This window comes from Carassius carassius, chromosome 21 (genome assembly GCF_963082965.1).
Source record: "Carassius carassius chromosome 21, fCarCar2.1, whole genome shotgun sequence".
Taxonomy (NCBI): domain Eukaryota; kingdom Metazoa; phylum Chordata; class Actinopteri; order Cypriniformes; family Cyprinidae; genus Carassius; species Carassius carassius.
The window spans coordinates 15329820-15357457 of NC_081775.1; the positions used below are offsets into that span (position 1 = coordinate 15329820).

The 27638-nt window shown below is 37.7% G+C and overlaps 1 protein-coding gene across 2 annotated transcripts; it reads right to left on the reverse strand.

Moving 5' to 3' along the window:
• Positions 1 to 514: 514 nt before the first annotated feature.
• Positions 515 to 27414, reverse strand: ncs1b (neuronal calcium sensor 1b). Of its 2 annotated transcripts, none has more exons than XM_059503457.1 (8): positions 26782 to 27414; positions 20250 to 20274; positions 10639 to 10777; positions 6556 to 6634; positions 3800 to 3888; positions 3603 to 3680; positions 2483 to 2587; positions 515 to 1474 (listed from the first exon to the last, which is right to left on the reverse strand). In XM_059503457.1, exons 1-7 carry the CDS (start codon positions 26843 to 26845, stop codon positions 2489 to 2491), a joined length of 573 nt encoding a protein of 190 aa, XP_059359440.1. In that variant the 5' UTR covers positions 26846 to 27414; the 3' UTR covers positions 515 to 1474; positions 2483 to 2488. The 2 variants fall into 2 exon arrangements, with proteins under 2 accessions (XP_059359440.1, XP_059359439.1); XM_059503456.1 differs by lacking the exon at positions 26782 to 27414 and adding an exon at positions 21447 to 21579.
• Positions 27415 to 27638: the final 224 nt, after the last annotated feature.

Here is a 27638-nt window from a genome sequence, read left to right on the forward strand (position 1 = left end):
CGCTTAATTTTTTTGTGGAAACATGCATTTTCGTTCCGAATTCTTTTATGAATATATAGTGTATCATATAGCAGAATTTAATTGTACTTTATAATTGTCATTACTTGCACTTTTTATCAATTTAATGCATTCTTGCTGAATACAAATATTTGTAAAAAACCTTAATGCTCTTGTGGTTCTCTGAAAATGGCACACATGGAGAGTGAGACTTCTATTTTATATGTTTTTTATGGGTGAATTTGATCTATGTTCCTTTAGGGTGACACAATTGATTGCTTCAGGGATTCATTGACCACAGCGAATTGTTTTGAAAGCGTGCCAGCGAATCCATTGTGCTGATGGAATACAAGGTTTGTGAGCCTGTGGAACACTGTCCTATTATGAGCACAGCAGTTCTACACATACCACACAGTGATGAAAATGGAAGCAGCCATTGTTGACATATCAAGAGGAGACACATCAGATATTAAAACCTCCATCTTACTTACCGATGAGAAAATAACATTAGAGGCAATTATGCAGTGACTCAAATTTAATCATCAGCCAGAGAGTGACTGATAAAGCATGAGATCCACTCAAACCTAACCAGCACATACCCAATTACTTTCTTTGAGAGGAGAGTGTCATGGTTCAAGTCCATGACTTTAGTTTGACTGGAAAATGACACAGGAGAAGACAAAGGCAGAGGTGTAGTTGAAGTTAGCAGATGGTAGACTGATTGTTTCTTCATTACAAAGGTACTTACATCAGTTTTGAGGAGCAACTGTTCAGGGATAACATTGTAGCATGTTGCTTGGTTACTGTGCCTTATTTAAAAAGTAGCTTGAGGACTCTGCAGTGACTTTTGCCAGCAATGAATGGGCAGCGCACTCTTCACAATGGGAGCTGTCTTTCGCAAATATAATAAATTAATTCACATTCAAAGTTCCAAAGAAAATCAAAACAGGATTACAGTCTTTCATTCCAAGAGGCTGTTAGAAATGTTGAGGCTTGTAACAGCTGCGATGCATATACTTTAAAGTAAACAAGAAATAAATAAAATATCAACAGTCTCTTAAATTATATATGAAGCGCACATCCACAATATCCCAGCAAAGTATGATTAAAAAATATGAAATGTTTACACATATTTACATTTCTAATTTAGGTTTTCCAGCATGCTTTTCTTTAACAATCAGTGCCATCCATATAGTCTCCAGTATGTTTATTCGGCAGAAAACAAGCACTGGTGTAGTTGCAATGGGATCCTGCAGTTTAGCATTCACACACACACACACACACACACACACACACAAGTTTCAGGATGACAGGTTTTTTTTTTTTCTGTCATTGCTGGATGAAATGTGATTTGCTTGTGGTGAGACTTCTCGGTCTCCAGAAGTGTCCAAGTGTCCAGAATGAGAGATCAAACGACAAAGACTCATCATCTTGAATGGCATTGTGGGATGGCACCGCACTGGATCCTTTGCCGTACCTGTACAACGACCATAAGAAAAAATGCTCACAGTGAGGGATGGGTAATTTTATTTAAAGGGATAGTTCATTTAAAAAAATAATTCTAGTTTTTAATTAATCACCCTCATTTTGTTCTAAACCCCTAAGACCTTCTTTCATCTTTGGTATACAAATTAAGATATTTTTGATGAAATCCGAGAGCTTTCTGAGACCTGCCACATTCAAGACCCAGAAAGGTAGTAAAAACATTGTTAAAATACTCCATGTGACATCAGTGGTTCAACTTTCATTTTATGAAGCTACGATAAAAATGCGCAAAGAAAACAAAAATAAAGACTTCATTCAACAATGAATGGGTCTTGAATGTGGTAGCTGTGTTGCCGTCTATGGAAGGTCAGAAAGCTCTTGTATTTCATAAGAAAAAATCTTAATTTGTGTTACAAAGATGAACGAAGGTCTTATGGGTTCGGAACAACATGAGGGGAAGTAATTAATGACCGATTATTAATTGTGTCAACTATCCTTAAGAAACAGCTCGCTTTCAATTCATGAGTTTGTGTTGAAATCCAGCTGGTGAACAACAGGATGTTCAACACTGATTTTGAATTGGATTGACAGGAAGAGGAATTTTCTATAATGTAGTTTTAATTAGTTAATTAGTTTGTGAAACAATATAAAAATAATTGCATCACTGGCTATTTATTTCAATGTATCCATTCCTTAAAATGTAGAATATACTTTTCCTCAACTTATTTACATTCTCCTCTAGTAGACTTACATTCTTGTCTTGGCAGACAGCTTCTAAATAATTAATTTAAGAGAGTGATAGGTGCATCATATTTGGACAAATGCCCTGTTTTCTGCTACTAGGGACCATGTGACTCTTCTCTTTACACTGTTATCAGTGTACAACAATGATTATGAATATAAAAGTACACTAAAATAATGATAAAATGTAAAACATCGGATGTATTGTAGTCAGTATTTAATGAAACTGCTAGATGCATTTCTATTTAACACAACATACCTGTTACTATACGAGGCCATCATAGAGTGACAGAGCTTGGACAATAGAGGGATCTGCCTTTGATCCCTCCTGGAACTCCTGCAGGGTCAGCTTCCCATCAGCATTCTGGGTAAACAAACAAACATTGTTTAGAATCACAACCATCTCAAATGCCGAGTACAAACAACTATGTATTATTTTAAGGTTGTTTGTGGTTTTATGCGAATGCATGACACTTCAAACGAATGTGGAATAGACTTTAAGGTTACATCAGTTTACAAACTGGAGGATACTATAATAACAGCCATGAGGATTTTCAATTATGCATGAGGAAAACACTCTCCCACTTTTAAGATGCTCCACGTGCCCAGCAGGGGGCGAGTGCTAGCAGTCTGATCCAATGAAGAAACATTCAAAACAGAGTAGGCGATGAAAACGTTTCTTTCACCTTATGTGGCTCAGTGTAGTACTTGTTTGAAGAAGCACTAAGTCCTTAAAATAACCCTGCTGGTACCTTATTGGGTGCAGTTCTTATCTGAGATTGCTACAGTATTGGAAAGCATTCCATCTCTGTCAACATTCCCAAACAAGTCCTGATCTCATCTTTCAGGGCTTGAAGAGGGCTTGAGTGGGCATTAATGCTAGGCTCCAATGTTAGTAGTAGCGCATGCCAAAATGGCGTTTATAGACCAGAGGGCAGCGTTAGTGACGCTAGCTTTACCACAGATATGAGCTCTTATTTCCTACTGTATCCTTAATCTGCACTGGATTGATGATGAGAATGTGGTTAGTAAATTGGACTTTCTTGATGGTTTTAGTGATGGTTGATCGATAATCATTACTGTTGAGTTTGGACTGCATAAAAATCCTTAGGTTTTAAGGAATATTCCACCAACAAATGACAGTTCTGTCATTATTAATTCACCCTCATTTCATTACAAATCTGTGCACATTTCTTTCTTTTCCAAAACCAAGAAAATATATCGCCGTTAGTCTGCTTAGGTGATTTCCAAAGATTAAATAAAATACATCCACTAATTTAATAAAATAAACAGCCCGCTGCATAATAACACTCGGTTTTGGTTTGGACTATTAACTGGTTCATTGTGATTGGGGTCAAGAAGAAAGGACATATCCGTACTTTATCCATCATGGCAAATATGCGATCCACTCTCTTCTCCGGCGTGTTTTCTTCTTCTGGAAGGTCCACTGTGTTTCCCTTAAAACAAAAAAAAACAAAAAACGTAAGTAATGTTAAAGACATATGAAAGATTTTACTCATTAAATGAATGCCATATGTTCCTACTATAATTACAGTTGAAATGAACGGTGACTTACCACCATCTGATAGATTGCATCTACGATATTGAGCATTTCCTCACGTGTGATATAGCCATCGTTATCAAGATCATAAAGCTTGAAGGCCCCTAAAGCGTGTAACAAGAAGTCATGGTGAGTGTGCAGAAATACTATGCTGTTAAAAGTTTTCTGTGAATGTGCAAGACTTCCGATTCATTAGCTGCTGTAAGGAAATAACGCAAATTTTAACAAAGTGCATACCGTATTTTTCGGACTATAAGTCGCACCTGAGTATAAGTCGCATCAGTCCAAAAATATGTCATGACAAGGGAAAAAACATATATAAGTCGCACTGGACTATAAGTCGCATTTATTCAGAACCAAGAACCAAGAGAAAACATTACCATCTACCGCCGCGAGAGGGCGCTCTATGCTGCTCAGTGTAGACTACAGGAGCACTGAGCAGCATCTCTGGCAGCATAGAGCGCCCTCTCGCGGCTGTAGACGGTAATGTTTTCTCTTGGTTCATTTCTCTCGGTTCATGTCAAATTAATTTTGATAAATAAGTCGCACCTGACTATAAGTTGCAGGACCAGCCAAACTATGAAAAAATGTGCGACTTATAGTCCGGAAAAATACGGTATATATATATATGATATTGAATATATAATTATCTATATTATAATTTTTTTAAACCATGAAAAAAGCACCATCAGGCATCTCGGTAGACTGGGTTTAATTTATTTTGATTATGTATTGAAAAGCATTGTTAGCAGAGTCCAGATATGTAAGCACTACAGGGAATGATAGATGCAGGATTGGGTGAAAAAGGCATGCTTTGTATAAGCCAAATCATTGCACTGCAATTACACCAGTGAAGAGCGACTCTTTCATCTCGCCATCTATGGTTTTCTCTTCACTCCAGGACTCTAGGACGTCCCACCCAAACAGCCCTACTTCATTCCGCTCAGCTACAACAAAAGGCAATCCTACATCTCACACAGCAGAGTGCAAACACAGGTCAGTGCCTGGGGTGAAGAGTCAACAGAGAAAGAGGCGGTACGCGACCCGTATATGTAAAAGAGTCTTTTTAGTATCAGCAAGAAAATTGCTTTGGTTGTTAAAGGTTGAGGTCATTTTCAAATGTAATCAATTTTACAAAACACAGCTCCCAAAAAATATTCAGACACTTAAGCCTTAATGTATGATAATAAAATATCAAACCATGCAATATTTATTTGTAAGAAATAAAGCACAAACATAATTTATAAGCCAAATTCTTTAAATTCTTCTTCATTATTTTCTGAAGAATAAAGAATTTGAAGAATATGTCGTGTAAAGTATGTATGTGTGTATGTATTAGTGCTGTCAAAAGTAAAAAAAAAGAAAATTAAAAATAAGTTTTTGTTTACATAATATGTGTGTGTACTGTGTATATTTATTATGTCTATATAAATACACACACATACAGTATATATTTATGAAAAATATGTTACGCTTATATATTAAATATATTTATCTGTAAAATAAATAATAAAAATATAAATATATACATCTACAGTAAATACATGTAAATATTTTCAAAATATATACTGTATGTGTGTGTATTTATATATACATAACAAATATACACAGTACATATAAATATAATATGTAAACGGAAACTTTAATTTTGGATGCGATAAATCGCAACAGCACTAGATGTGTGTGTGTATATATATATGGTTCAAAACTATTGATTTTTCTCTTATGCCAAAAATCATTAAAGGTCCTATGACATGAAAATTTCACTTTCTGAGGTTTTTTAACATTAATATGACTTCCCCTAGCATGTATGTGGTCCCCAAGTTTCATAAAATTTTAATCGGTGTAAATCGAGATTTTGCTATCTTTCTCTGCCTTTGAGAAAATGGAAGCTCAAACGGGCTGATCTGGAATTTCCTCTTTGTGACGTTGTAAAGAGAAATGTTACCTCCCCTTTCTCTGCTTTGCCCGCCCAAATATTTACATATAATTCAGTCGCAATGTCAGCAAAGGCGTTACAAACAGACTTTTATGATATGGATTCGACAGCACCGGCACAAACAGTGAGTAACAGTGTTCATTAATGCCTGATCTGTGATCAGTGATTTCTGATGTGTAGCTAATTATTCAAGTTCACACAGACTTTCTTTCTAAATCGTTTAATACTTTTTATGCATCAGTGAATCAAGCCAGTGACTAAACGATCAACTTCACGTTGTTTCTCTTAGTAGCATGAAACAAATCTGTTATTTAAATTGTGATTTAACTACAGAGAGCGATCAAAGAATGCTCCCTTTTTTTCCGGAACTCTCACACATCGCGAGTAAATCTGCACATTTGCCTAAACTGCCGTTACAACGAATGACGCTGTTATGCTGATATGAAATAATCCATGTCATGGGACCTTTAAGATATTTTGTAATTTTTCTACCCTAAATTTAATAGAGCTTAATTTTTGGTTAGTAATATGCATTGCTAAGAACTTGATTTGGACAACTTTAAAGGCGATTTTCTCAATATTTAAATTTTTCTGCGCCCTCAAATTCCACTTTTTCAAATAGTTGTATCTCGGCCAAATACTGTCCTAACATATAAGATAACATATATATATATATATGAAAAACATTGATTTTTAAATGTGACTTAAGTGTCATTGCTGGGATTTTGTATATTCAGAATGCTTACTGTTTTATGAAGCATCTCACAAAGGTACTTCTGTCTTTCACTGATTCTCACTTGAATGGGCTTTTATTAGTCAAAAACTTGCTTACAGCGGAGCTTTTCATCCAAAGTCCCACGTGAGGTCACAGACAGGGCCTGAATGAACTCTGAGAACTCAATCCGTCCATCCTGTGAAAAAAAAAAAAAATGTTATTGCCCTTTTATTTTAATTAATTTATACAAACAGCCTACTAATAAATTTTAACTGTAAAAGCTAACATTAGATCATACACTATTAAATGCTTTACATTCGCTATTAAATGCTTTAAAAACCAATTTTCATAGTTTTTTTAATGATGTCTAATGCACTAACTATTTTTAAAGTATAGAACATTATTGTAAAGTGTTACCCAGAAGCCTTCTGTTGACTGGCAGAATAAAATGGGCCAGTGGGCTGCTATTCCTGTCCCACCCCCTGCTCTGCCTTGGGGCTACAGGCTGGCACCACCAGCCATTACAAAATGCATTCCACTTCCAAATAACCAGCAGATACGTTATGACACATTTTATGATTTGTCTATTGAAACCTCTCTAGAACAAGAGAGGTAAATGAATGCAGTTTCATGTTATTTAGTACACAGCTTTAAGATCTTCCAAAATATGTCTTAAAACCTCAGGGGGTGGAAACCCTCAGCTTGCTTGTTCAAACCTTACTTTATTGTGTGAATTTTTCTGACTATGCACTCTGTTTTCTGTCATCTTCACATCAGACGGAACTGCTGGGCTTAAGGAACTTCTGAAGAGGCACTAACAATGACAGACAGCATTTAGTTCTGTGAATAAAATTATCCAATCAAAGCATTGTTCCACTGGTAAGCTTTCACATCCAGGTGACCCTGCCTGATTTGCAATTGTTTATTTTTGCAATGTGTTATTTCAGACTGAACTGTTCTTGAACTACAGAGTACAAATAGCAAGTAAAAAAATAAAAAAATAAAATAAAAACACTGCAATTATGCACGCCACAGCAATTAGACTATATACTAAAGGCTCACTATAGACAATGAAAGATAAGGCTACAAAAAGCATTCACTACCATTGCACTTTCATAGATTTTTTTGTGCTATACCATGAAATCGGATATATTCAGCAACAAAAAAAAAACAGAAGAAAAAAAAGTAGGTTAGAAAAAATTAAATTTAACAAAATACCTCAAGGCCCTTATAATACTTTGAATAAATGAATAAATAAATAAAACACTGACAAATATAACTGATAGTTAACTATTCGTTATCTAATAAGAACCGATTATAAACCATATTTCAACATGATAACATGCATCAAGCATCCTGTTGCTTTACTTCTTACTTTTCTTTACTACAAAGACTCCAGAAAATGAAACATAAAAAAACTTTCACATGCCAAGCTAAACTATATATATATATATATATATATATATATATATATATATATATATAAATATTAATAGAAAGAAAAACAGAAAACAATAAAAAAACATTTTTACATTTCCTAATTCTAATAAATATTATATGTATTTTTAAATTACTACAATGCAATACTAAAGTAGCTTAAAGATACAATAAAAAAAAAATAAAAAAATACTACATCAGCTACAATTTAGCTATTATTGTATGTTCTCACTCACTGATGGAACAAGAATCAAATTCATGTTTACCTACTGAATTCCTCTGTATTCCATTCTCTTAATCCATTTTCCTTTCAACATTATGAGTTTTCCAGTTCCTGCTATACAATCTGCAGACTGAATCTAGCATGCAGTGTTAGGTTTCAGTCAAATACAGCCTTGAGGTTCAAAGGTTCAGTTTGGTGTCATCAAACCATAGAATCTCATTAAACCAAATTGTTGCATTTCCTATCTGCCTCGGGCAAACTCTAGGTGACTCAACTTTCTTGCCACCCTTCCTTATGAGTCACATTTGTGAGTGTATCTGCTTTCGCTGTCTCATGCAGTCTGTCATGGAGAACAACAACAACAGTTACTGTTACTGCCCTACAACACTTCCACTATTCAGAGCACTACCTTTTGGAGGACAGCCATTTATTCATCTTTTATCTCACTTTTAATGGCGGCTTTCATTATGCTCAGAGATGTATTCCACAACATAAAACATTTCTTATATCCCTGCCTAGACTTGCATTTTAGATGATCTGCTTGAATGTTACATGGTCATAAGGGTTTAGTGTTTCCTTGAAACCGCACAAAGTGGGGATCAGGTCAAGTCAAGTTTATTGTTCCAGTCATATAAAGGTGCTGAGGTCTGGCTCATCATCATGACCCTATTAGCCCCTGCTGGCAGATGCTGAAACTACACGATCTGAAGTTTAGTGCATTTAATGGATTTTACTGTTGTTTATACAATATACTATGGAAGCCTGTTTCCGCCACTGAATAAAAAATAAAACAAGTTAATTGCGACTTTTTAATCTCACATTTCAGACTTTCTTTCTCACAATTTCAACTTTACATCTCGCAATTTTCTCAGAATTGTGTGATATAAACTCACAATTGCAACTTAGTAAGTCAGAATTGTGACAACATATCAGTCTTTTTTTTTCTCCTCAGAACTGGATGTTATATCTTGCAATTCTGACTTTATTTTTCGCAATTTTGACCTTATATCTCACAATTCTGACTCTATACAGTAACTCTTAATTGTATCTCACAATTTTGAGAAAGTCATGATGAAGTCAAAATTCTGAGAGAAAAAAAGATGTAAACTCGCAATTGCGAAAAAGAAATGTAAGATCAAAAGTCACAATTACCTATTTTATTCAGTTGTGGATATATATATATAACATAACGATTGTTCAGCAGTACTTTTCAGTTTTCAAAGTTGCAAGTTGTGATAATTACATGATCTAGGATCTTTATAGTGTGCTTCATTGTACAGATTGAAAGCTTATTGTAAGTATATGTGGTTTTCATCCGTGTTAAATTCAATATGCCATCTAACCTAATTAAAGGGATAGTTTACCCTGAAATCTAAATTCTGTCATCATTTAACCTGTATGAGTTTCTTGCTTTGGTTGCTTTTGGTTTCTTCAAAATATCTTCTTTTATGTTCTGCAGAAGAAAGAAATTCATACAGGTTTGGAACAACTTGAAGGTGAGTAAATGATGACAGAATTGTTATTTTGGGGGGAAATACACATTTAATTATTTTCTTAGTTTTTATTTTATTTTTTTATATTGCACAGCTGTAACATAATTAAATGTGAAAAAGGATAACACAAATCCCATATCATAGAATAAGACTGTTAACTTGCAGGAACAGACTCGTGCTGCTAATGGAGCACAAATTCAAGGAAGGCCGAGTTTGTGTCTCTTTGACCTCTGTTCTAGAGTCAGACTACAGAGAGTGTTCTGTAAGACATCACTGCAGTTCCTTACAAGCCCACACTGATAACATCTCCAGAACACTGACCATGAGACGGTGACTGGAAAAGTGAATCTGAGGTGAAACGCACTGCAGTGGTACAAGAAAAGTACTAGAAAAGAGCAAACAAAGACCAAGACTAATGTCTCAGACTAATAGCGGTGCCTTTCAAAACCTATAAATAAACATAGGGACTAGTTCGACTGTGTGTGATCTCTGAAAGTGGTTTGGCTGCCAGACGACTCTTATCTGGCAGGGCTAACTGGCTCCTAATCACATTACAGATTGCATAGATAACAAATTGAGGCTATTTAATGAATAATTAATAACAGGAACAGAGCACAATTCACAAGAGAGTGAGAATAATTAACCTTTCACCTCCCATCCATACGTCCGCTGTTGCAAAACCTGAGGGCTCTCTCTGTTTGGTGTCTACATAGAAAGCATCCTAACACTAAAGGAACCTTATAAGTGTGTGATATAGAATGTCCTATATAAAAAAAACTCCACGTGTAGGTACAAATATCGCTCTGCATTGATTTGCCGATTTGATTTGCACTTGATTTGCAATTTATCTAAATGACAAGAGTGATATATATATATATATATATATATATATATATATAAAGAAATTATACTAGCCACCGATAAATAATAGCGATAAAAATCAAGGATCACTGACCTAGGTAAAGAACAGACAAATAGAGAGACAGAATGTCTCCAGCCATAAAGAAATTCTTCTGTGCAAGAACCTAACAGTGATGTGCACTTCACCTTGTTCTCATCAAAAACATTGAAGACAAATGAGGCAAACTTGGTGGGGTCGCCGAAGGGGAAGAACTGTTTGTAGATCTTCTGGAAACCTGCAGCATCAAGCTGACCACTCGGACAATCTTTTATGAAGCCCTTGTACCTGAAAGAGGGGGTAAAAACATTATCATTTCATACAATGTCTTTGAAAAGTGGGCAAGATGTTACAGAAGACTGTCAAACAGTCTATGCTCATCTGTGAGCACAGCACCTGACTGATCTCCATGCTAACAAAATAGGCTTTATGTCTTTATACGCTGCCTCCTGCTTCTTAAGATCTCTGAAGTCTGTTCTCTTTCTGACAGTTAGAAATAATTTATAGCTAGATCTGTCAGCTTCCTGAACCCTGCTGTGACTTGAGAATGACATGAAACTTTCACTAAACTACAGGTAGCAAATGATGTCTCCTGTCTACTATACCCTGCTGGTCAAACCTTCTTGAAAAAGCTTTCAAGTTTTCTTTTCCTTATCCCAATAAAAATAACTAAACACTTCATTTAGTTTCAGCATGTGTTTTATGCAGCAAGGATGCATTGATTAAATTGATCAGCATGTGACAGTCAAGTGACAGTCAAGACATTCCTAATGTTACAAACAATTTCAAAGAAATACATTTTCCATGTTTCAGCACTGATAATAATAATAAATATTTCTGGAGCATTAAATTGTCATATTAGATTGATTTCTGAAGGATCATGTAGTAAATTCTGAAAATTTAGCTTTAACATCAAAGGAATAAATTACATTTTAAACTATATTAAAATATAAAACAGTTATTTTAAATTCTAATAATTGTCCACAATATCACAGATTATTATAAATATATTCCTTTTTTATTATATAGTACATATTGCCTTGGTAAGCATAAGATACATTAAAAACATAAAAAATACTTAGAAACCAACCACACTATTGAACAATATAATATAATATAATATAATATAATATAATATAATATAATATAATATAATATAATATAATATAATATAATATAATATAATATAATATAATATAATATAATATAATATAATATAATATAATATAATAAACAGCAACACTGTCACAGTCAAATACTGCATTAAATGTATATCAACTAGGGGTGTAACGGTACGCAAAAATCACGGTTCGGTACGTACCTCGGTTTTAAAGTCACGGTTCGGTTAATTTTCGGTACAGTAAGGGAAAGAAATGCAAACATTAAACTGCAGGTTGTTTATTACTATACACTTTTTTTAAATACTTTTTAATAAAATATATATAAAATAAGAATAGAATAAGAAATAAAATACTGCTGCAAAGTTCTCCAATAAATAAAATACTCTCAGTCTCAAACCAATATCATATAATAAAATATAATGAAAAAAATAAATAAATAACTATGATTACAGTGCAGCATTACCAATCCCAGCTTGTAGGCCTGCTTCACCAGAACCGTGCCTGACGCGGCGCTGGCGCGCTGCTGCTGCTGTAGGTGGCATAGAGGGAGACCGCCGACAGACCAGGCTCTTGTCTTCATGACAACAATATCTAAACTTCATGTTGAGCAAAAATATAAAGCCTACTGATAAAGGACACCGTCAACAGTATTGACGGCAAAATAGACTATGTTTGACAGGTGCAATATTTGAAAGTCGATAATTATTAATTTATTTTTTTAATTACATTTATATCTGAATTTATGTCAACCTATAGACTTTCAAACATCAAAGTGTCATTATTCATATGTATTTGTGTACAAAATGACATATAACATATTTTCCTATTCTATTTTGCCTGGACACGCTTCCAACACGCTTGCGTGTCACTTTAAAAATAGGCGTCGGTTCTATTTCTAGCATGCACGCGTTTTCCGCGTGACGCGCGTCTCACGCAGGCAGTCTGCAAGCTCTAACCTGTTAACATGGGAGCCGAATTAAAAATGAACACGCCACGCAGCTGAGACGCTTGCGCCAAGAATCAGCTGCAGGGCGGGATTTGCACTGAACGCAGAGACTTCTGCCACTTAATATGTTCGTTTGGAAACACAAAAATGTACTTATGTTCTGTGCACAAAATATTGCATTCCGTCATTCGGTACACACTTGCACCGTACCGAAAGCCCTGTACCGAAACAGTCCAGTACGAATACACGTACTGTTACACCCCTAATATCAACTAATGTCAACTTCACCCAAGCAGACTATTAGTGTAGCTCAGATCCCTTTCATAGGTCACTTCGATGCTATGGTGACGTCACCATATGGGAACCTAGTGGACAGGAGAAGCGTGTTTCCCCTCCTACAGCGAGCTGTTGGATGTGGTTTCTCGCGCGGTGGGTAAACTGGGGCTGGATTGGGAGGTTGAGAAGGCCGAGGCCCAACATTCATCTAAACTGGACGACTGTTTCCTAACTAGTCGTACACCTGCACAGCCCCGAAGGCCCTTGCCTTTTTTTCCGGACCTCCACCAGGAGGTTTCGAGGTCCTGGAAACAGCCGTACTCGGCGCGCATCACTAACACTGACATGGCGAACCATGGCCAACCCTCTCACTGCAGTCCCCACACTCAAACATTGACTGTCTCACCGCAAAGGTCGCTTCGAGCAGCATTGGATCGAGTTATCATGCAGAGCGTTCCCTCAGACACTCTGCACAATTCAGCTTTCAGAATCCGAGGGACGGTTTAAGGGTCTGGCAAAGACGTCCCATTTATGACGGCTCACACAGCCGCCGGCAGAGCCCGATGTTCATCTTGTTGGATTAATTCCTGCCGTGGACACGCTTCTGGATTATACACAACGAGACGCAATGACTTTGACGCATGCGCTTCCCCTGCTTACAGACGCCGCAAGCTTTTCGTGCCCGGACATTTTAACGCATATGAAAACGTTGAAGAAGGCGGAAATCTTGAAACTGCTAATGTTGTATCGGGCTGCGTGGGACCGCTTGCCCGGCATTTCACAATGGGTGTTACGCACAATTCGTCACTGATACACCATTCAGTTTCGAAAAGGCCCACCTCCTTTCCGCTGAATTCTGAAACAGGTTGGAATTACTGGCAGTTTTTCTAGCTCTCCAGTACTTCTCGAATCTGCTGATCGGCCGTCATGTACTGCTCAGGTCAGGCAACATAGCGGTTGTGTCGTATCTGAATCATCAAGGAGAATTACGCTCTCGCCCCCTGTGCAGGCTGGCGAGAAATATTCCTCTTTGGTCTCAGAACAGATTTCTGTCGATCCGAGCGGTTCATGTCCCCGGACGTTTGAACTTCGGAGCGGATTTGCTATCCAGACAGATTCTGGAGCAGGGGGAATGGAGGTTGCACCCCCAAACGGTGAGCCTCTTATGGCGGATTTTTGAAGAAGCAAGAGTGGACTTATTTGCGTCGAGCATGACTACGCATTGCCCGCTGTGGTTCTCCCTATGCCCTCCATCGCCCCTGGGCTTGGATGCGTTAGCTCACAATCGGCCCAGAACCAGCTTGTATGCTTTTCCCCCCATTTGTTTAATTCCAGCGGTGTTATCCAGGATACGGCTGGACAGAGTGGAGCAGCTGCTGCTAGTGGCTCCGTGGTGGCCCACACAGCCGTGGTTTGCGGACCTGATCAGTCTGTTAGCGGGCTCTCCATGGGAGATTCCCCTCAGACAGGATTTACTATCGCAAGCACAGGGAATGATTTGGCACCCAAGGCCAGATCTATGGAAGCTGTGGGCGTGGCCTCTGAGCGGAGTGAGTTAGTAGGTCCTGGTCTTTCTGTTGAAACCACCGAGACTATAATGAACTCTAGAGCAGCTTCTACAAGACGCTTATATGCTTTCAAATGAAAACTGTTCACGGCCTGGTGTTGAATTCGTAATATGGATCCAGTTTACTGCCCAGTGGCTTCAGTACTGGAGTTCCTTCAGGACCGTTTCTCTGATGGAGTAACGCCAGCCACTCTGAAAGTTTACGTGGCAGCCATTTCAGCTAACCACGTATATATAGATGGTGCCTCAGTGGGCCGTCATCCGCTGGTTTCTTGTTTTATACAGGGTGCGTGACGGCTGAGGCCTTTCCGCCCTGCGCGAGTTCCTTCATGGGATTTATCCATTGTGATGCAAGGTTTATCAAGGCATCTGTTTGAGCCCTTGGAGATTATACCGGATAAAATCCTGACTCTAAAGACGGTTCTTCTTGTGGCTTTATCCTCCCTCAAGAGAGTTGGGGATTTACAGGCTCTTTTTGTTTCACCCTCGTTCATGGAATTTGCACCAGGCTCTGTGAAGGTATTGCTGCGACCGAGGCCTTATTATGTCCCTAAGGTCGCTTCTAACCCTTTCCACTTTCAACAAGTGGTCTTGGAGGCTTTACCCCCTGCAGAGGCGGGGTCAGGAGATCTGAGTCTTTGCCCTGTCAGAGCACTAAAGACTTATCTTAATCGAACAGCCCCATGGCGTGAGTCTGACCAGCTGTTTATCTGTTTTCGGACACAAGAATAAAGGCCATGCTGTCACAAAACAACGCATGTCCCATTGGCTGGTGGAGGCAATATCTTTAGCCTATGAGTCACGCGGACTCGCTTCACCCTTAGGAATTAGAGCTCATTCCACGAGAGCAGTGGCTTCTTCACAAGCTTTTCTCAGTGGATCTTCTATGGATGATATCTGTGCTGCGGCAGGATGGTCCTCACCGAGCACTTTTATCAAGTTTTACAGTCTGGATGTGAGGATGGCTCCTGGCTCCCGGGTTCTCTCCGCTTGAGCAGATGCTTCCTTGGATCCCAGCTATCAGGTATGTCAAGCGTTATGGTATAGGGTTCCCATACGGTGACGTCTCTGCAGCATCGAAGTGACCTATGAAAGGGAACATCTCGGTTACGTATGCAACCACGGTTCCCTGAATAGGGAACGAAATGCTGTGGTCCCGGCCGTTCCATACCTTGATATTCTTCTTCTTCTTCAGTTCATGAAATCTGAGCGAAATAGCGCGTGGCACCCAGGTATACGATGCGTACGCATGCGTGGGGTGGTGCCAAGCGCTATTTGGCCAATAGGATTGGCAGGATGGTATAGGGCTTCAGACATTCGTCACACCGAGGGGTGTTCCCATACGGTGACGTCACCGCAGCATCTCGTTCCCTATTCAGGGAACCGTGGTTACATACGTAACCGAGATGTTTATCACAGAATGTGAATTCAGGCTGTTAGGTGATGTGAGCGTGAAGGGAAAGAGGGTTTATCGATATCTCAGCACAACACTCTCAGCTTTGACTCGCATGCTGAAACTCCTAATGGAGATTCAGTGTGATTTAGGCTACCAAACTCTCACAACAGCCTCTCTCTTACTCAGTTTGTCTATTTTTCTCTCCCTTTCCTGATGATAAAGGGCAGGAACTTCCTCACTTAAAGGAAAGAAGACTCTGCTAACATGAGGGACAGGACAAGCGCAAGGTCATATGGGTTTGTTTGCATACCCCAGTTTGGTTTGGAATGATCCCAATTTTGCCTTCAGTATGATGAGCAGACTCTAAAACCTCAGAACTAATTCAGGACTTCAGACAACAAATATACATCCTTTAACAACAGAGGAAATTAAACTTGTCTATTCCCTGAAAACAAATGTTTGGGGTTTAAAAAAAATAGATGCAACAGTTTACATCAATCTTTGTGAGTTTAAACTTTGTAACTTCATCCAACAAATTTCACTGAGCTAGTGTACGTTTGTAGCATAAATGCATTTTCACTGCAAGTCATCACTGCTCATAGGCAGATAATAGAAAATAAATGAACCATCTTATGCTGATTAAATGGGTTTTTTATTTTATTTTTATTTTTTTTACTACCAGGGATAGTTTTTTCCACCTCTATGCAAATAGCATAAAAATGTGGTTCTGTTCATTGGTTGTTGATTTGATTGTGGCAGATCTGAACGCAAGCTTGTGGTCAATGATGGAAGGATATGGTTTAAGCAACTAAATGGTTAGAGAAGTTTGTTGTTGACATTTTGATTAAAAACTGAGGTTAAAAAAAACATATGCATGCATGAATTGTTCATAAGATCACTAAAAGGCATTTTAGGAAACAGGTAGACAATAGAAAATAGAATAGGCAAATTTCCATTTTAATGCAGACTGTAAGTTCAAATAAGCTTAAAAAATGCTGAATTAAACATCCAAAGGATATGCAAGTCTTAAACACAGCCATGATCAGTAAGTTTACTCACTATTATTAATGGTTCGGCTGAGCATATGAGACTTTTTAAGTCCAGAAATTACGTGTATCAAAGAAGGATTTTGTACACAACCATAAAACCAATCAAAGATATTTTCTGCCACATGCACACAAGTATCTCGCAGAGGGTCAGGAGTCTATATAACCTCCTGTAGCTTTATGACGCCATCCTCTGGCCACATGCGGAGCAATGCCAGCAGTGTAATGTCTCAGCAATTGCCCCATTACACCACACCAGTCAGGAAAAACAGTCAGTCAAATGAATGATTCACAAATCAGCTGGGCTATTTTTACAGCTCCAAGAAAGGAGAAAATGTTCTCTGTAAGTATGATTCATGCTTTATCCATTCATTGGCAAAGGTGGTAGGTGGTGGTGGTGGGGACTGTTACGCCCCATCAGGGAACTCTGAACAACCTTCTACTTCTCAACACACAGAATTCAAACTCTCCACAGCATTAAGCATGCACAGAGTGAGCACAGAGCAAATGAGAAGGGTAACGGCATTTCGGTTTCAGCTAATCTAACTTGATTGCGGCTTAATTTGAGCACGCCAATGTTGTCAAAGCAACGCATGCTGTTTTTTGAAAGGCAAGGAACACAAAGCTCTCATACTTCAAATATGATGTGCATAAATGCAGCACGGTTTTAAGGAATGACATTTTTAATGTTCAGATTTCAAACAAAAACAAATTTGCCCCGTCAAAGCTGTTAAACATCAGCTTTCATTGAGATGTGACGATGAAGTGTAGGCATCTTTCATTGCAGTGTCTAAAGGGCACTTTCTAGAACTGCTGCTGCCTCGTTCTCTAATTACACGCTATTAAACTGTCCATACAAGTTCCATATTCGACTACATCAGCCTACAATATCAGTTCAGTCAGTCTAGATCGCTGATGTGAAAATCAGTAATTAAACGTCACATCCCTGCTGAAAAGACCAATGTTGATGGTCCAAGCAGGTTATTGATGGTTTAATGCTGGTCTAACTTGCAACATCAAATATGGTGACATGAAAGTCTGGTCATGTGACATGCAAGAACCAATGAGATATCATGCGAGTTGATGTTGGCGGTTTATGTCACCATTTATAATGTAGACTAGTTATTTTTTTGTTGATAACAAATAAATTTAGAATGCTTTATGTCCCACTAACTTTTAATATACGGACAAAAGCAGTTAAAACATTCTTATATATATATATATATATATATATATATATATATATATATATATATAAAAGAATGTTTTAACTACTTTTTTTTTTTTTTGCAGAAGAAATAAAGTCAGGCAGGTTTGTAACCACATGAGGCTGAGCAAATAATGACATAATTTTTATTTTTGAGTGAACAATGTCTTTAAGAAAGCATGGTAGTGATACCAGCACACAAAACAATGCTAGTCTCTTTGACAGAGTTGGCCATTTGTTCCTGAATAAAATATCTTCTGTACACATCTTCTGTACATCTGAGAAAAAGGGATGATTGAATACTTAAGCGAGTTTACTCTTTAGAATGAATCATCGGAATGATTTGTTCACAAATTGAGCTAACTGGGTTATTGAGTTCGACTCGATTATCCACTGGAGGGGAAGATGAATGAAACATGACTTAAAAATGTGTCTGTGTTTAGCAAGACTCCTGACAAAAACCTCGCCACCTTATGGCACTTCAGCTGTGCCCTCCATTAACAGGCACTTCAGTAGATTGCAGTATATTCAAATACAGACTTTCATTATGGTGTCCAGAACACATGAGTCCATTAGCTCCTGCAGGGAAAGACAAATGACTAAATTAATCACTGAGATGTTTAATTGTTGCTCCCGGGGCTGTTGGTTAACCTGTGCACAGCCATTAATTCAGCCTCCGTGCTGGTTAACCACAAAGCAATGTAGCTGGCTGATCAATGCCTATATCAGCACATATAAAAACTGTCATTTATATGCATAAAGCAAGTGGAACTCTTGGTCAATGCTGGGGATTTCATTTCTGTATGAAGATTGAATAACAAAGATTAAAATTACAACCACTCAAAAAAGATACAAGAATAGTACTCTCAGCCTCAGATTTGCCACCACAGTCCATTCACTGACCATCTGATGAATAAGGAAAATAACAAGCGATAACTGACTTTATGCATCTCCTGGAAGTAAACACACACTATTTCTGTCAATAAAGTTGGAAATGTAGTTATTTTAAGAAGGCAACAGTAGTTTTAAGGACGAAGTTATCCATGAGCACAACTGTATAATCTATAGTTACAAGTAACTTGAATTTATTACTTTTTGACAGACAGAAATTATTATGAGAAAACATATACATGTTCTATTACTATTTAAACATTACAAACACTTGTTTCACGCCAACATGTTATTTTGCAATTATAAATTTCCAATGTTCCAATTTCCCATCTCACAGTTCTTATTCTGAATAACCTTACACCATTTAAAGACTTGAAAGAAAGAAATTAATACTTTCATTCAACAAGTAGGCATTAAAGTACCAGTAAACACATTCATAATGTTTCAAAAGGTTTTTATTTAAAAGAAAAAAAAATCCAGACTTGGAAAGCATAAGAGACTTACTGACCAGAAACTTCTGTATATAAATTGGAATTACGATAATATTTAAGTTTAAATGCACACTTCTGACATTTGTGCACCACAAAAGCACTGTGGTTAAAAACATGACAAAAAAACAACAGCTTTTTGCACCTTCATCTCTGTGTCATTTTAGTGACATAATTTTCTCCACAGAAAGGATCCTCAAAGGAAAGATGGATACTAAAGAAGCAACAGTACAGGACTCTGACAGGCGGAGTAAATTCAAAAGGCACCTATAGCTCACGTCCCACTGCAGCCCCACATCTTTGTACTTCCTCGCTGGTTTTATATCTACCAGCAGCGGCAGAAATGAGTCAACAGTTTAGCCTGGCAAATACCCAGGGACACACAGTGCCAGGACTGGACTGACCTTGGGCATGCCAGCTAAGGTGCCAGCGCTTGAACTCTGTGACAGACTGATATTGAATGAGCTGTGCCAAACAACACACTCCTCCTTGCTGTCATTTGGGAACATGAACGGAGAGATGGACTGTAACATTACTGTCAAATGTGTCTGTTTCAAGGGTAGACACTGAGATTTTTCCCCTGGGAAGCACAACTACAAAATGATGAGAAAATGTAAAATGATGCTGTGTTGAGTGGCCAAAGCAGATGGAGGTATAAAAGCATGATGTGCCCAGTGTGCCACAACAGACAACAGAGGGATGAGAGGAGGAGGATAAACACTGAGCAGAGGAGTATGTGTAGAACTAGATAGAAAAATAGATAGAGTAATATAAAGACAGAACAGACAGATGGAGAGACAGATAGATAGATAGATAACTTACCATTGCTGAACTTCTTTTTCTGTAACTGTAGGGGGAAACAGGAACATAATAAATAAACTAATAAATTAAAAATGAAACAAAATACAAAATATATATTTGTCTGGCAGCCTGTGCTACATTATCATTACATAATATCTGATTGCCTCTTGTGATTCAGCCTGTCTTCTAAAATGCACAATACTAACACTTTTTATGAACTCACTTGTAGGTCATTGACATTAATTTAACAAGTGACTTGCAGAAGACTTATTAGACACTCTGGAGCAACAAGCTTCATAAGAGGTAACAGGGCTAACAAAAAACAATGCAAGAACAGAAGTGAGAGCCAGAAGACAATAAGTAGGCTGTGGTTTGTTGGTCAACAGCATTTGGTGGATTACATAAGCTTGTGATTTACAAATGCAAAACAACAAATCCCCTGACATAATATCATATTACTCTCATCTCTGCATTCTTAGAGGCAGCTTTCACAGTTGGACCCCAAGAGTCCCTCCTCTAACAAACTTGAAGAGCATGGCTGCTCATCTATTCCTCTGAGGAAAACTACTTGAGATTTATATGAGTACAGATGGAAAACAGCAGTTTTGCAATTTCAATTGAAAATACGTATAGATAAAGCATCTTATTTGGAATATACTAGGGAAATCAATTGATCAGAAATGCTATCTAATTACATGGTATGCTGGCTAATTAGTCAAATCAATCATTACATGCAGACCGATTAATAAGCTTTTGATGCCATAATGAAGATGATCCAAGCCAATTTTGGTGAAATTCAGACATACTGTCAAGGATGAACATAAAAAAAGTAGAAGTCTTGACCGAACTTTAAGATTTGGGATGCATTCGACTCAGCATGAGCCAAGGATTTTTCTTCTAGACCTTACTATGAGTGCAAATTTGGCATATTGGTGGTGCCAGAGAGTTAGAAATTTGCTATGCCAGACACAGGATGTCAAATACAGCACAGCATGGGTTTAGTTTACATCTGCTGTAACTGGAAATCTGCATGTAAATAACAATTAACGTCTACTTCTTCTGTCATGTTTGACTAATTGCAGTTTGACTGGTTAGAGAATTCATCATTTGTCGATAATCATAATTAGTGAAATATGGCTGTCTGTGCAGTTAGCAGCTCAAGCCCATCACGAAAGCAAGAAAAGCTTTTGAAGATTTGAGTGCGCAATGTCTGTCTACCTTCATCCTGTCTCACTAAAACCTCCTTTGGGAATGTTGTGCCCCATTTGTGAGGAAAAGATGAAGAGAAAAGAGAGATTAAGACAGAAAAAAGAAAAGAGACTTGGACACCTAGCATTTGGAAAGAAGGCAGAGTTATGAAACCTTACTGGCTATTCAAACAGGACACTACTCTTAGATATATATATACTAAGGGAAATCGTGGCTTAATGGTTAGAGAGTATGACTCCTAAGGTTGTGGGTTTGAGTCTCGGGCCGGCAGTACCATGACTTAGGTGCCCTTGAGCAAGGCACCGAACCCCCAACTGCTCCCTGGGCACCGCAGCATAAATGGCTGCCCACTGCTCCGGGTGTGTGTTCACGGTGTGTGTGTGTTCATTGCGGTGTGTGTGCACTTTGGATGGGTTAAATGCAGAGCACGAATTCCGAGTATGGGTCACCATACTTGGCTGTAAAAAAATAAATAAATAAATAAATAAAAGAAAATATATTATATTCTGTATGCTAAGAACAATTGGATGACCTAATATTGGTTAAAATGTAAAGTACAGAACAGAGCTTAGTTCTAAATTGACTGATTTCTACTGTATTTCCGGGATCTTAGAGTCCTTTTATGCTTCTACATGAATAACTAAACACTGGATATCACTGAAAATGGCATATATAGGTTGCATATGCGGGTAAATATGAAAGCACCAAAACTGACACCACAGCCTAATGATTTAGCATTGTTTTCAGATCAATTGAATTGCTTTTAGGAACTAAAAAGTTAAGACACCTGCACCGGGAGCATCTTGGTAACTGGTGGTGAAGGGCACACTATTGAAATAACTGTGCTTATTCATTTTAGATCAATCGAAATTGATCGGACTTCACAGAAATCTCCAACTAATTTGTTATGTGTTTTAATGTAGACTGTAGTGTGCCATTATTTGCTTTATAGTCCTGCCTTACTCAGATATGTTTATGATGGTAACAAACTAAACTTATTTTCATAATTAAATAATGATTATTCATGAGTTTTTGTTGCAAAACAATGCAAAAAAATTGCAGAAATAATAGCATTGCAATTTTTTTTAAAAGCCACAGCCAACTCCATAATTTTGGTCGGCCATGATTAGAAAAGAACTCAGCAAAACCCTGCTGGGATTGCTTCAGGCAACAAATTATGCATTCATGCTGCCCTCAGAAAATCGACCAGATGGAGGAATCTTTGTAGGATGTTACGCAAACATTGGACTCAAACATGCCTTGATGCTTTCCTATCTTTGTGTTCTCCCTGAGAAGTCAACATTTTTCAGGTTTCTGACACAGTCAGTGTGTGCAGACCCTCCTTTGTCACTATTAAACATTTGTATGTCTAATACATTTCACTAAATGGTCTGCTGAGAGGAAATACTGTGAATTCATGCTGGCTTTTTGTTTTATAAAACAAGTCGAAAATGACTCCAACATCCCTCCTTCTCATTCTATGAATGACTCTGCAGCCAAGCTCTCTTTGTACTAAGACCACAAATCACTTGGAAACCATACAGAAGCAAGATCTTTTCAGATGCCTCCTCGCAAAGTCACATAAAATCATTGTTGAGGTGGACTGTTCTAATGGGGGTAAACAAAGAGTTTGTATTTCAAGCTCTGGAAAAAGAGATTTAGAAAAGCGTGACGGAGAAGGAAATGACTGACCCCTTCAGACACACTGTCACAATGGCTGTGAGCAATTAAAGGCACGGATCAAACAAACAATGGAAATACTTTGCAAACCTGTGTGATTTACTGATTTACTGCAATGGAACATAAAAGGTAACCACCACCCTTTTCAATATAATGAAAGAGGACAAGGAAGAGGGGCAGTTAAGCTCCAAATTGGCAAAAAAAAAAAAAAAAGCCACAATAAAACCATTGTAAAAGTAGTCTATAAGAACAAATTCAGTTAGATTTTTAGATGAAGCACTTAAGCCAGTTCAAACAAATGGTCTTAATCAGAAATATTTTTACTTCAATAAACCTGATAACAAGTATATACTACTTTTATAATAGATTTATGGTGCTTTTGTATCTTTCTGAAGTCCTGAAAACGCTATTCCTATTGTAAATGCTTGGAAAAAACAAGGGCATGAGGGTGAGTAAATGATGGCAGAATGTTTTGGTGCATTAGTACTTAAAGAGTTCACACCCTCATATTTCATTTGGACTATATAGCTACTAACACTCTATAGGGAACCTAAAATGACAATTGTATGCAAATCTGCTAACTGAAAGGGCAAATCTTTAATGGGGCAGTTGCTCCACTGCTCTGAGCGCATAGTGAGCTCTCTAGAGAAAGCACCATTGGAGATTACATGTAGCACTTTACTGAGATGTGAGCTGGCAGTGATATAGGCCTTTGTTTAAATTTGCCTCATTTAATCATTCAGGCCTCTAATGCCCAGTGCTGTAGTTCTTTGAGGCTACAATTCTCCACAGAGCTGCAACAGTAGCTTACATTCAATCAATACCAGGAGATATGTCCTCCATTAAATAATCTAATGATTGCTATGAAAATACCAGTGTTACATAACCAAACAAAAGAGAAATGCCTCATATTTGTAGTTAAATGCCATGGAAAATCTGTTTCACCACACTGAATAGGCGAGCCACTGTTCTGATTGATAAGCTTTTGATCAAGGCCTTCCTGGCAGAATGAAAAATCTTCTGCCTACATTAAAATCTAGTCTATATTCATGCACGCTTCCCTTTGCACTTCACCACGCAAAAAACTCAATCATGTAGCCCACTCAAATAAACACTTGCAGCAGCAAGCCTCCACAGCTGTAAAACAAGTTAAGCTGTCCTTTAATTGCCATAAACATATGCAAAATGCAGACATGAAACGGCTGAAAGTGTAGATTGAATTAGTCGGTTGCATCTGGGATGGCAGTGGAGAGAGAGAGAGAGAGGCCAGCTGTTCATTTTGAAAAGAATCGAAAAGAGTCAAAAAGTCAAATTATGTTATAAATTGTATGTGGCACTTATGATTTCAACCTTTTTAAACATGTTTTACATACTATATTTGTTTATTTACTACAGGTTTAAATGGATACATTTTTGTGAATCAAAACCTGCTTATATTCAACTTTTATTCAGACTAAACCGACTTCAAATTTTTTTTATGATATATAATTTTGAAAATCAAAAACAATATTATTCATATCTAAAGACTAACAGTTAAATAGAGATCAGCTAATTTATGTTCAAGTGCACCAATAAGTAAGTACAAAACTGCTTGTCTCTATAAAAAAATGGTTCCTTCCTGGTAATCCTACACTGCAAAAACAAATGTATTTTAGGTGTAGCATTTATTTCCCTTTCTTACAGCAGTCCCAGACAATAGAGCTAAAGCAAACCTAAAAATACACAAATGACAAATTCTCCCCGATTAAAAACATAATTTCTAGCTATGGGCTCCAGCTTATAGAGACTTGAAAAATGTACAGGAACAAAAGAATGAGAAACCGATAAAGGTTACAAATGGGGATGAGGAGAAAAAAATAACAAAGGAGGGTAAAGATAAGGGACTGCTGAGGAGAGAGAGGGGTAGGTAAGAGGGATACATGGATAGAAAGAGAAATGCAATGTCCTTCAGCTGATAAGGCTTTAATTACAGTATTCCATTCCATGCTCACAGAGAGGCAATTAAATGGAAGAGAGAGACTCAGCGAGAGTATAAGAAAGAAAGAAAGAAAGAAAGAAAGAAAGAAAGAAAGAAAGAAAGTGAGGGCCATGGAGTCCATCCCAGCACGGAGGCACATTTCCCTGCATGCTGTAATTTCCTGCCCAGCATCTTTCCATGTAGCGCCCACCACTGAGCCCAACACACAGCAGACACCATTATTAGAAAGCCATTGGCTGTCACTTCCCATTCTATATCTGCATGACTTCAAGCCAGCGCTGCCTACTTTAACATGCTCACTGCTTATTAACACCGACACTATTTACTCACAGTGTCTTGGCTTCTTTTCATAAGTTTGATGAAAAAAAGATCATCATAAGATGTTTTATATTAGGCTTCCTAAATCATTTCTAATAAACGGATGGTCAGGTTAGGTATTTGTTCTTAGTCGGTTCAGAAAGTGTAACCTAATATAGAGTTTTATAATGTCTCACAGATTCATTTAGCTGTAAATCTTTGTAAAAAAATAAATAAACTATGGAGCATTCTAAAACTCTATTTGTAGGTGCATGCTACTTCTTGTACTTTTGTACTGTACTATGCCATTGTGTCTTCAATATGAAAATGTAAAAAAATGTAAATACCCAGATGATGCACTTAATTAACCAAAAAAACTAAATGTGTAACACTTGTAGCTGGAGTCACTATAAAATAAGTGCCTCAGCTGCAATATATATACTGTATATATATTATAATTAAACACACAGGACTTCCATATATTTGCATTTGAAAAGAGCAAAAACTGTTTCTTGATAAGCTGGATGGCAACAGTTTCTAAGATAGGATTTGATTAATATATGAACAAAAATTCATTTCTATATAAAGAGACTGCAAACTAATGGAGAATGCAAAGAAGGCCTACAGTGAATTGTGTCCTTAGAATTTCCAATGCTTTTGTCATTTAACTGCATTAGTTTTAGAATCGAGATCTTAGCTCAGTGTGTTTACATATATAGCTTATGCATCCATGGAAACCCAATCTGCTTCACTGGCAGAGAGCAAGCCACTTTCAGATATCTCTCTGGGCAACCACCAGCCTGATTACAGATCTCAAGACCGACCAATTTGCATATTCATAAAGCTTGAGTCCCAATTGGAGGGCTTTTAAAACATGCTGATTAGGCCCACTTACAGGCTTCTGCTTATCACAATTTGTGATGCCACAAGAATTGTAATTTCTTGTGACAAAATATATGTGGTATCTTGAGTGTGGTTTAACAATGTTGTTTTCAAACAGTTAGCTCATATTTCTAGTCTATTAATTAGTGCATGTGCTGTACCCAAGAGGATAACAGATAAATAAAAAATGTGGTTTTAATAGCCACCGTGGCCTTTTTACGTAAAGGCGGGAAAAAACATGGCTACGAAACAGCATTTATCACTTGCATCCTTAAAAATAAATATTATTTTATGGTTCCATATAGAAACTGTAACATCTACTGAATGTTTCTTTTGCATTTTCACTAGTTAAAAATGGATCTTTAGATTATTAAAAGTTCTTCACACTAAAAAAACAAAAATTATTTTAGGAAATGTTCCATTAAAGGTTATTTGGGGAACCCAAAGTGGCTCTTTAATAGTTCTTCACATTCATTTTTCTTAACAGTGTAGTCAGAAAGCACTTACAGTAGGTCTTTCTGGTTAGTTCCTCCACCACCTCAGGTTTGAGCTTGCTGTTTGATTTCCCCATGATCTCCAGACCTCCTGCAGATAGGTTGTGTGGTCCAGCGTGGAACAGAACTGTACCAGAACTCCTTACAAACTCGTCCTCTTAAAGCAGAATCTCAGAGACCCAAATGCACCAGCAAACTGAGAAACAGATCAGCACTGCCAACAAATCCAAGGACATTCATCCATTGTGAATTTCCCGTGCCTTTTTGGCTTTCTGGGCAGTTGTTAAATCTTAAGTCACTATTTGGATCCTTCTTACCCAGCAGGTCTCTCAGAAATTCATCCTCAATTACAGCCGCCTCAGATGAGTCCTTCTGAACTGTTGCTCCTTGAATAAAAGCCCATTCGTTCGGCCGTCTGCTCGAGTACAAGTCTCAGATGCTACCCAAGTTCTGTCAGATGCTTCACTGCAAGGTGCGAGGCTTTGAAATGTATCAGAGTGCCAATGGTTAGAGGAGACACTTGCACGCTGTGTTCTGCGTGCTCTCTCTCGCTCACACTTCAGCGCCAATTCTCTCCAGCTCTCCACCCACCCTCCCTCTCTTCTTCTTCTTTTTACTCCCTCTCTGCGTCTGTCTTGTTAGCGCTGAGTGACTCTTAAAGGAGATGCCTTGCTCTAGTTGTCTTGGCAGCTGAGATGAGAGGGTCGAGTAGAATTAAAAGATAAGAATAAACTTAGTCCTGGTTCTGGTAGATGATGACAGAATCTGCACTGGCAGTGATTATTGATGTATTATTAGGTGTAAATTCTTTTCAAAGTGACAAAAAGGATCAATCAAAATCCAGTGGTGAACAAGGCTGCTTATATTTGC